Source organism: Lipotes vexillifer, unplaced genomic scaffold, assembly GCF_000442215.2.
Source record: "Lipotes vexillifer unplaced genomic scaffold, Lipotes_vexillifer_v1.1 scaffold862, whole genome shotgun sequence".
NCBI lineage: Eukaryota > Metazoa > Chordata > Mammalia > Artiodactyla > Lipotidae > Lipotes > Lipotes vexillifer.
In genome coordinates, this window is record NW_006786873.1 from 301,224 (window position 1) to 311,997 (window position 10,774).

Here is a 10,774-nt window from a genome sequence, read left to right on the forward strand (position 1 = left end):
TCTTTCCCTCTCTCTCTGACCCTTTTGTGCCTAGGCAAAGCTGCTGAAGCGGCAGCAGCGAATGATCAAGAACCGGGAGTCGGCCTGCCAGTCCCGGAGGAAGAAGAAAGAGTATCTGCAGGGGCTGGAAGCTCGGCTGCAGGCGGTGTTGGCCGACAACCAGCAGCTCCGGCGGGAGAATGCTGCCCTCCGCCGGCGGCTGGAGGCCCTGCTGGCCGAGGTGAGACCCGGGTGTCCTTGGGAGACGCGGGAGTACGAGCTCCTTGGGATGACTCGCCCTCTCTGGCTTCTCTCTTTCTCTGCATCTTAGAACAGCGAGCTCAAGTTAGGGTCTGGAAACAGGAAGGTGGTCTGCATCATGGTCTTCCTTCTCTTCATTGCCTTCAACTTTGGGCCTGTCAGGTGAGACCCTCATTGCCTCCCCAGAGCCTTCTGGGTGGAGCCCACCCCCCGGCTGCCTGATTGCCTGCTCTGGCACAGTCACTTTCATTACTTGCACACAGACAGCTCTGAGGTCCTTGGCACTGATGGTGGGTGTGTCCAGTCAGTCCCTTCTTGTTCCCTCATTGCTCTCATAAGTGTTATGTCCTGGAGAAGATGGTGGTGAGAACATTGATAAAAATAGTGACTATTAAGTGCTTAGTGAGTTCTGGGCCCTTGGTTAAGCACTCTCCTTTTCTCATGTTTTCTGGCTCGATGAGTAGGGACTGTTCTCATTCCGTCCTACAGATGAAGAGATTCAGTCTTGTAGAACAGATGGGAACCAGGTGGGCTATCTGTAGAGCCCTCCCTCTTAACTAGCCCCTCAGTAAAGCTGGAATTCTTCCTCGTGCTCTGTCCTTTCCTATCCACAGCATCAGTGAGCCTCCTCCAGCTCCCATCTCTCCTCGGATGAGCAGAGAGGAGCCTCGACCCCAGAGACACTTGCTGGAGTTCTCGGCACAAGAGCCAGTTCACAGAGTAGAGCACCCCCAGCATCCCTCCCAGGGTCCCAAGGAGACCCAGCCCAGCTCCACGGGCCAGCCAAGTTTCAGGTGAGGAGAGGGCCCTCTCTCTTTTGGGTGTGTCTTCTCCCCCAGAGTGACCTTTCCTTTTGAGGGGAGCTGGAGTTGCTCTCTTGCCAGCATGACCTTCTCCGTTGATGGGAGAGCACTGGGCAGCCTCGGGTCATTGCCTCATCCCTGCCTCACTCCAGGAACCTGACAGCCTTCCCTGGGGGCACCAAGGAGCTGCTGCTGAGAGACCTGGACCAGCTCTTCCTCTCCTCTGATTGCCGGCACTTCAACCGAACCGAGTCCCTGAGGTGTGGGGCATTCACAACTGGGGCGTCTTCCCTCTTGTCCCGAGGCCCCTCTGCAGACGGCCTGGCTGTCCTTGTGTGTTGAAGCACCAGCTCTCTGTGCCCTCTCTCTTCCCTCCTATGTGTGGGCGAGGAGAGTGGGAGTCCTGGCCTGGCACAGAGGTTTTTCCCGTCCTCTGCTTCCCCAGGCTTGCTGATGAGCTGAGTGGCTGGGTCCAGCGCCACCAGAGAGGCCGGCGGAAGATGCCCCAGAGGCCCCAGGAGAGACAGGTAGGAGGGGGTGGGGCTGGTTCAAGGAAAGCCACTTGAAAACAAGGGCTGAATGTCCTGGGGATTTTAAGTGGGCATCTTGTTATGGGGCTTTGGGGGCAGTAGGAGGGTGGGTGTGCGGTGGCGTCAGCTCCCAGGGGCTGTCTGTTTCTTTTCCCTTTTCCCTCCACCCTCTTCAAATCCTCAGATACTTCTCCTTCCAGAAGTCTCAGCTATGGAAGAAGTCGCCTCCAGTTAAGGCAGTCCCCACCCAACCCCCTGGGCCCCCAGAAAGGTGAGTCTTGGGGGGGCACTTGTTTATTAAGTGAGGTTCCACTCTAAAGAGCTGTACTCTCGGGAGCTGTCCTGTGCTCATCATCATTGCCACCAATGGCATGATGCTTCCCTTATCCCCTGGGGGTCTCCTGTCTTTCTCTCATCCTTTCCCCCTTCCCCACTGGGAACTGGGCACTGGGCTTAGTTCCTCACCAATCCTGTTTCCCTGCCCGCCTAGGGATGCTGTGGGCCAGCTGCAGCTATATCGCCAACCAGACCGTTCGCAGCCAGAGTTCCTGGATGCAATTGACCGACGGGAAGACACATTTTATGTTGTCTCCTTCCGAAGAGTGAGTTTCTCCTCCTGGCCCCATCCCCATCACCCTGGGTTCCCCAGCAGTCTGCCTGCAGGTTGAGGCTGTAGCCGGGGAGCCTGTCAACATCTTTTCCTCCACCCTCCCAGCCTGGCCCCTCTTTTTCCCAGGACCACTTGCTGCTCCCAGCCATCAGCCACAACAAGACCTCTCGGCCCAAGATGTCCCTGGTGATGCCCGCCATGGCCCCCAATGGTAATTCTTTCTCTGCCCAGTGTGGGGAGGGGTCCTGAAATTGAGGAACAAGGAAGTTCCAGTGGGGAGACCCAGCTTGAGGAGTTGAGGGGGGAGATGGGGACAGGAGCGGTAATTCTAGAGAGATGCTAGATGCATGGGTGAGAAGAAGCCAGAAATGACTGGAGAGAAAAATAAAATGCAGGACACTGCTAGGAGGAAGATGAGGGTACCGGTCCTCCCTAGGTGAAGCTGCTTAGGGTGTGCTGGGCTGAGGGGTGTGGGCTGGGAACCTGCCGGACTCTGCTTTTTGTTCTCTTGCTGTCCTCTCCCCTGTGACCTCACACTCATCAGTGTCATTTTTTCCCCCGACTTCCTTCCTTCTCCCTGCACCAACTCCCTCCCTCCCCTCTCATTTAACTCCCACTGGGGCTCTGCTTCCTCATCACTGCCCTTCCCCCGCCCCGTCCACCTCTACCGTTCTGACCCCTCCTCTCCGTCTGCCTCCCCCTTCTCCTCTCCCCTAACTCCCCGCTTCTCACAGAGACCCTGTCAGGCCGGGGGCCCCCGGGAGACTATGAGGAGATGATGCAGATCGAATGTGAGGTCATGGACACCAGGGTGATCCACATCAAGACCTCCACGGTGCCCCCCTCACTCCGAAAACAGCCGTCCTCAAGCCCGGGCAATGCCACAGGCGGCCCCTTGCCAGCTTCTGCAGCCAGCCAGACCCACCAGGCCACCCATCAGCCCTCTACCTCAATCATCCCTGACCTCTACGACTCACACTGACTTAGAACTGGGGGGCAGGGGGTGGGGGTGACCAAGTGGGACTGTTTCGAATTTTCCTGATCCCTGGGCTGGGGGCAATTGGTAAAGGAAAGACAGGGTATGGGGGTTAAGCACTTATTTGGAGGTGGGGGGAAGTTATCCTCTCTTCTCACCCCTTTTTGGAATATAGGGCTCCTCTCATTTCTGTGAACCCCGTGTCCCTGTTTCTTTCTTTGAGGGTGTTGAATGAGCTTAAGTTTTGGGGTAGGTGGGCTCCTGTACACTCTTTATTCTTTTGTTTCTGTTTGGGGGGTGGAGGTGGGAATTTAGTCCCCAGGCGGGACTAGGGAAGTTTTTACATTTTGGAGCTAGTTCCTGAGAGTCAAGGAGGAGAGGTGGAGGGAGGTCAGGTGTATGTATGTGCATATCTTCTTTTTTATTATTAAATAAACAACTTGGAGGGAGTTGAAGGAATGGTGCCTGCCTAACTAACTGGCTCATGACGGGGAATTCTGGGGAAAGTGACTTGCATAGGGCCAGTGTTCAGAGAATCAAGTACTGAAGACATGGCTGGCTCTGGGGTGGGGTGGGTGTGTGATCGCAGAGCTCAAGTCATCCCCTTATCCCCACCCCTGCAACGCGGGTATGTCTGCTGTCTAGCGGGGGATCCGGGGAGCGGAGGAGTGGGGGAGTGGGGGAGGGCTGTCCCATGGCGTGACAGGCTGGAGGATGCAGATCCCGGAATGTGTCTGAGTAAACAGGAAGGACAGGGGGCCCCACGCCCTTCAGGGTGAGTGTCCTCCCTGGGTCCTCTGCATTCTTGCAGGTTCTCCCCCACCTTGCTTTCCAGGACTAGCAGCTTGAACTAACAGTGGGGCCAGGGGCTGTGAGCCCAGAAAGGAGGAGACACAGTGGAGAAGGGGGCAGTGTTTGGAGGGAAGGGGCACGTTGAGGAGCATCTCCTTAGCCCTAAACTGGAGGAAACTGAAACTTGAGAGTCCAGTTGAAAGAAAAGGAGGAGCACAGGGCCAGCAGGAAAGGCTGTGTTTTCTAATTAGGAGGAAGGGGAACAGGGTGATGGGTGAGGGGCCGAGTCTCACTCAGCCTAGGGGGGATCCCCATCAGCAGCTCCTGTCCAGCAGCACCCCGGGCCTGGCCCTGCAGGAGTGTCCTGGGTCAGCGGGAGGGTGTGGGCTAGGCCTGGGCTCAATGCCCAGGTGGCTGGACAGGGGCTGCCCGGGCCATAAGCCGAGGGCTGAAAGCGGGAAGAACCTCACGTGTTCAGCCAGGCTCCCCCGCTTCCCCATTACTGTGTTTGGGGTGAAAACAGACCAAGTAACTATGGCAACCTGGAACCTAGGGCCCCCAGGAACTAGGCCTCTCCTCCCTCCAGAGGGCAGCCCTGGCTCCTCCGCCGACACTTCCTGTCCCAAGGTCCCTCCAGCCCTTTCCAGCCTTATCCAGGCAGTGAGTGCAAGGAGAACAGGGATTTTGGAGGCAGAGCACCTGAGTTGGAGTCCCTGTTTTGCCTTTTGTTAGTGGGTGTCTTTGGTAGGTAACAAACACTCTGAGCCTTAGTTTCCTCATCTGTAAAATGGGGTACTCCTACCTACTTCTCAGGGTTGATGTGGGGAGGAAAGATGATGTGCAGGCTGCCCGGTCCTTAGTGGGCACACTTTTCTCTCCTCCCCTGCTCCTTTCTCCCTCCATTTACATTGTCCTTTTCTCCTCAGTTCCGCTTTTCTCCCATCTGGGTCCATCACTGTTTCATTGTCCCATCGCTTTTTCTCTTTCCTGACCCCAGCTCAGGAAAGTGCTTGAAGCACTGGCATCTCAGACTGGGTGCTCTGGGGTAGGGCATACAGCTCCTCTGGCTTAGTGGCAAGGGACAGCTGGCACTGTGGTGTGAACCGACAGTCAGACTCTCTTGACCAAGGGCATGGGTGGTGGGAAGGACCAGGAGAGGCGTGGAGAGTGGGTGTGCTGTGGAGGGGGAAGGCAGGTCAGTCAGTCTGCCGCCCTCCAGGCCCACGTGGGTCTCCAGCTGCAGCCCCGTGTTGGAAGGCCACCGCAGCATGCTGGCCATTGTCACTCCTGCACCTCCTGTTGGCCCCCTTCTGGCTCAGATCCTCTTTATCTTTCAGTTCTGCTGCTTTCCTTCCTCAGGGTCTGCCCTTCGTTCCTCTTATCACCCCTGACCCACTGTCTCTTCCTCTTCTTTTTCTCTAGACTTCTTTCCTGCCTTTCTTTGCCCTCTACCCACCAGGAGTCATCACCTTCTCTTTCAGACCCTTTATTCTTTGTTCACCTGTTTGTTTCTCCCGGTTTTTGTATTTTTTCCTTCCTCCCCCTCTGCTTCACTGTCTGCTCCCCTTCTTTTTTCTGGGTCATCTCATCTCCTCCTGCTGCGAACCCTGTGTGCACCACCCCGTTTCCATGGCCCTTTCCACTCCTTTGTCCACATTCCCTGTCCCCTTCCATGACTTCCTCTCTTCTCCCCGCCTCAGCCCTCTCCTCCTCCTTCTGCCCCCGCTTCTCCCTTCACCTCCCCACTCCGGTCCTCTGTCCTCTTCCCAGCTGTGGGGCCAGCACTGGAGAGCCTCACATGTTTGCCTCATCGTTCTGCTATGGCTTCTGGATATAGCACATCTGGATTCCGGGGCCCAGATGTGTGGTTGCTACAGCGACCTCGGTCCCTCTGGTAAATATGAGCGCCCACCCGCCCCAGAGCAGAGAACAAAATAATTGTGTGACTTTCTTTTGTCATGAGATAGAAATGTCCTCCCCCCTCCCTTTGCCCTACACCCATGTCTCCAGGCAAAGGAAGTTTTAAGGGTCCAAACCCTTCCTCCTGTGGCTCTCTTGCCCCCTTTTCAGCCCCAACCTCTTAGTTCTCTCCCATCTTTAATCTCAGGCTCAATCTTTTCTCTCCACATTCCCCTTCCTCACCATCTCCCTCCCCGCAGATCTCAATAATGGAGTGTTGCCCGCCCCCTGACTTATACTTGGCAATTTCTTCTGAATCTACATAAAAACTGGATGCAGAAAGAAGTTTCAAAAATCCACATCAGCCACTCTTTCTTCTCAAACAAGTCCACCGGAAGCCCCTTCATTTATTTCTTCCCTAAGTCTTCAGTCTCTCTGGGGCTGTTCTTATGGGAGGGGAGGGATACAGCCTTTGAAATCAGAAAACCTGGGCTGAGGCCCACCTTCACCACCACTAGTGAAGTCCCCAGGACAAGTCCCTTAATGTCTAAGAGCCTCTGTTTCCTCAGCACAAAGTGGGATTAATAAAGTGCTGCGGTGTAGGAAGGGCTTTGTAAACGGAAGCCCAGTACAACTGTTTTCTATCTTCCCGAGTCTGGGACTGCTTCCTTGGATCGCAGCCCCTGGCCTCTCTTTGCTCCCTCTCCCCATCCTTCAGGCCCTTGCCCTCAGTTGCCCTTACTCTTCTGTGTCTTCCTTGACTCCTCCTTGGCTTTCCCTTTCCTTCCTTGCTGTACCTTTTATCCCTTATCCTCCTGAGGGTAGGACAGGAACTTGGAGCTTCATTCAAGGTTGGAGGCCCAGAGCTGAAGACACCTGGACTGAGGATTCAGAGAATAGCCAGAGCATGCAGACAGCTCTTGATAAGACCCCAGCGTTTCTTTCTGCCCATCGCCTGGGACACCTCAGTGAAGGCAAGCCGGCTCTGACCACTGGACTTCCCTCCCTTTGCCCTGGGGCTCCCTGCCTGACACTCTTGCCACACCCTCCTCTCCCAGTCATTTCACAGCTCAGTATTGACAGGCATTTATTTATTTATTTTAGTTATAAAATTTTTGGCTGCGCTGGGTCTTAGTTGCTGCGCGTGGGCTTTCTCTAGTTGTGGAGAGCGGGGGCTACTCTTCGTTGAGGTGGGTGAGCTTCTCACTGCGGTGGCTTCTCTTGTGGCGGAGCACGGGCTCTAGGCACACGGGCTTAGTCGCTCCGCAGCATGTGGGATTTTCCTGGACCAGGGCTTGAACCCGTATCCCCTGCAATGGCAGGCGGATTCTTAACCACTGCGCCACCAGGGAAGCCCTTGACAGGCATTTATGAAGCATCTGCTCTACGCGAGGCCCAGTGCTTTTCTGATAAAATGCAAACATATATAAGACATAAGCTCCTCCAAGAGCCTGAAATCCAGGGTGTGGATGACATTTTGGATAATGATTATCTCAGAACCTGGAATTATGTCTGTCAGGCCTCCAGTGGCTTCTTCTAATGCTCTGTGAGCTTGTGAATGTCTGGAGTCCCACACCCTTCTCTGACTCTGGCATCCCGTCTCTCCCCAGAAGTGGACTTCCAAAACACCCCAGGGCCATCCTTTCAGCTCTTGCTTCTTTCTCTCCAGCTCTTGCCAGGGTCTTCTGGCCACTGTCTGGGCCAAGTGTACCTGTGGTGACCATACTTCCTAAATAATAAAACCAAGGGACTTCTCTGGCGGTCCAGTGGTTAAGACTCCATGCTCCCACTGCAGGGGGCATGGGTTCGATCCCTGGTTGGGGAACTAGGATCCCACATGCCGTGTGGTGTGGCCAAAAACATAAATAAAATAAAAATTTTAATAAAAATAAACGAAAAATAAATAAAACAAAGACAGGGTATAGGACCAAAGAGAAAAAAAAAAAAAAAAAGGATATGACCATTAGAATTACTAGAATCTGGGGTATCAGAGAATATCTGTTCTCTGCAGTCTGCTCTCTCCACATAATGCTGTTTCAGACCCTCCTTCGTCCTTTCATCTCCTTTCCCCCAACCCCTGCCTGGAGATCTGAGGGAAGCTGTTACCTATTCCAGGCTCTGGGGGCTTCGGGCCAAGGCAGAGGAAGGAAGCTGAGCCCAGCTCTATCCAAGAAGCTGATTTCATCCTCCCCATCAAAGCCAGTAAAAAAGAAAAACAGCCACACACACACCCAGACACACGGACACACGGGGACACCCACGCGAGGGAACATGTAAGCCTTCGCCCTCAGCCACTGGGAGTTCACGGGGCATAGGGCACAGCCAGGTGCTGGGCCAGCGCGCCCTGACCCAGGATCACGACATCCACGACCCTGGGCACCTGACCAGGGTACGGACACCTGTGCCCCAACACAAGCGGCAGAATCGGGCACACACAGCCTCCTGCACGTCCCTTTCACCCATGACCTGTGACTTGACCAAGCTACTCCTCAATGGTGAGGATTGTAGCTGGGTGGCAAGAACTTTATCCTCCGTGTGAAGCCTGGGATGGGGTCTCCTTCAGCCTGGATATTTCTCATCTGGCCAAAGGCTCCTTTTCAGCCCCTTGTCAGGGTGGCAAAGCACATGGGGAAATGAGACCAGAGAAGCAGCCCAGCAGCCTGATGTGGGTGTGTCTGCCACCCTGCCCTCTGGTCAGTCTTCCTGTCTCTGCCCGATATCAAAGTGACCTCTTCCTCCAGCCCATGCCTCTCTCCCTACCCCTGCTCCCCTGCAGCACCCAGGCGTTAGCCCTCTTCCACTTTCCAGAACGTCACCTCACCATTTGTGCCCCCACCCCCATATCTGCGCCTGCCTTTCGCTCTTTCTCCATCCCTAAACCTAACTTTCAGGCTTCCCTTCCCTGTCTCCCCTGAACCCCACCTTCTTTCCCAAGTCTCCTATGTCCTGGTCTTCAGCCAAGCCCTTGTCCAGCCAGTGCCCAAGCCTCATCCGTCATTTCTCTAGGAATTTGCTGAGGTGAGAGAATGAAAACGGGTCATTGATCCCGAGCTGAGAGCCAGAGGTAGACTGAACAGTACAGATGGGGAGAGGCAGCACGGGGACAAGGCAAGAAAAGGGGAGAGTGCAGGTGGCAGCAATGGGGCCGGGCAGGGGCAGAGGTGGGGACAAGGGAAGGCCCCTGTTGGAGAGAGATTTAGGCTTGGGAGGGAGGTTTCCTCCTGCCACCCATCCCCTATGCTCCCTGCCCTGCCGGGAGATAATTGGTTGGGGGATGAAGGAGTGGGTGCTGGGCAACAGACAGATGGGGCAAGATCCAAGCTGGAGCACTGTGGCAGCTGGGAAGAGGTGGGGAGGTGCAGGGGAGGGAGGAGGGAGGCGGTCTGGACATGGGGAAGGGTGTTGCTAGAGAGGAGAAAACAACAGGGGCAACAGGTGGAGAAATGGTGGAGGAAAGGGAGAAGTGGCATGAGGATGGGGCTGTCAAGTTGGACAGAAATTAGGGCGAGGAGGAAGGGTAAAAATGGGATAAGGAAAGGATGTGGGAGTTTGGACGAGGGCTGGAGGGGGTGAGATGAGGGTATTGTGGGACCAGTGATCCCAGATGGGGGGGGGTCGGGGGGTCGGGATGACGGCAGGGGGAGAGGAGGGGTGGCATGTGATGACATTGGGAGGGCCTGGCAGGGCCGGGAGGGCGGGAGGACCTGCCCTATCTCCGCTCCCCTCCCTGACCTCATGCTGGTCCTCCCCTTCTCCTCCCCCTGCTCGCTGCAGACTCCCTCCTTCTCACTGTCGCAGCCCAGATCGACGGTCGGGTGGCGGCTCGGTGAGCCCCTGCTGCAGGGAACAAGCAAAGGGGCATCCAGGAGCCCAGGGCTGCCAAGGGGCGCCCACCCACCCTGCCCCGAGAACCCCCTTCCCAAGGTCGGGGACAGCAGGTGCAGAGACACCGCAGCCGCTCGTTACTCAGGTAAGGAACGGCACTCTGGGAGAAGGAAGGAGGAGCCGGGAGAGGCGGGGACTTCTGTCCCCACACCCCAGGTGAAGGTTGGCAGGAGAGCCTCCCAGGAGAGTCTCCCAGAGCGGGGACTTTCCGTCGGGGCAGAAGGAATAGGACCATGCGCTGGGGACTGGACTCCCTGTGGAGGGTGTGTCTGGGAGGACAAGTCAGTGTGGGTGTTGGTGAGGGGTGGGGGCGGGGCGGATGCTGGACTAGGCGTGGCACCAAGGTGGAGGTGGTTATCGGTGAGCCGGGGCTCTGGGCCCTGGAGTTGCTGGGGCTGGAGAAGCCAGGGCCCACGCGGAGCTGGTGGCCAGCTGAACCTCAGGAGGAAAGTGCTGGTGGAACCCCAAGCGCTCTGGCTGGAGCCTCTGAGCCAGAGCTCCAGGAAGGTGCCCTAGGGAGCTTCTTTGAGCACCCAGATGGGGACTCCCCAGGTGGCAGCACGTGGATTGCAAGGCCTGGGAGGGAGTTCTGGGGGTCTGGAGCCTTTAGGAAGTGCTGAAATGAAGCAGAGTCAGGACTCTCAGGTCTGGGAAGGGCACGGAGTCTGCAGAGAGAATCCTAAAACTTGTTCTTGGCAGAGAGCTTTGCACCCATGACTCACGGTTCAGCGGGGCTGTGATGACTGAGAGATGCCTCCAGGGGCACAGGGGCTCCGTCTTCGCTCCATCCCCCTTCCAGGCTCTCCTGCTTCTGTTCGTCTGAACCTCCCCCCTACACGTGACACACCCTGGGTGGGACAGGCGGGACCCTTATCTCGCCTGGAAAGAATTTAATGGCTTGGAAACAACTGGAAATGGAACTGAGAGGAACTACTGGGAAGCAACTCGGAAACATGGAAACACCGCAGCTGCTGTCTGTCGGCTTCCAATCCCCGCCCACTTCCCAGACCCTCGGCCCCTCCCCTCTTTCCCTGGCCCT

The 10,774-nt window shown here is 56.2% G+C and overlaps 1 protein-coding gene across 2 annotated transcripts in view; it reads left to right on the forward strand.

Annotated features, from left to right (window-relative positions):
- ATF6B (activating transcription factor 6 beta) overlaps positions 1 to 3,608 on the forward strand; it is a 10,405-nt gene extending 6,797 nt beyond the window's left edge. Inside the window, exons 10-18 of one of the 2 annotated variants that reach the window (XM_007459526.1) lie at positions 35 to 220; positions 311 to 402; positions 855 to 1,034; positions 1,196 to 1,303; positions 1,489 to 1,570; positions 1,774 to 1,844; positions 2,064 to 2,175; positions 2,310 to 2,394; positions 2,918 to 3,608. In XM_007459526.1, coding sequence (XP_007459588.1) covers positions 35 to 220; positions 311 to 402; positions 855 to 1,034; positions 1,196 to 1,303; positions 1,489 to 1,570; positions 1,774 to 1,844; positions 2,064 to 2,175; positions 2,310 to 2,394; positions 2,918 to 3,165 — 1,164 coding nt within the window. In that variant the 3' untranslated portion in view covers positions 3,166 to 3,608. The remainder of the gene's footprint in view (positions 1 to 34; positions 221 to 310; positions 403 to 854; positions 1,035 to 1,195; positions 1,304 to 1,488; positions 1,571 to 1,773; positions 1,845 to 2,063; positions 2,176 to 2,309; positions 2,395 to 2,917) is intronic. The other variant, XM_007459525.1, reaches the window with a different exon arrangement.
- Positions 3,609 to 10,774: the final 7,166 nt, after the last annotated feature.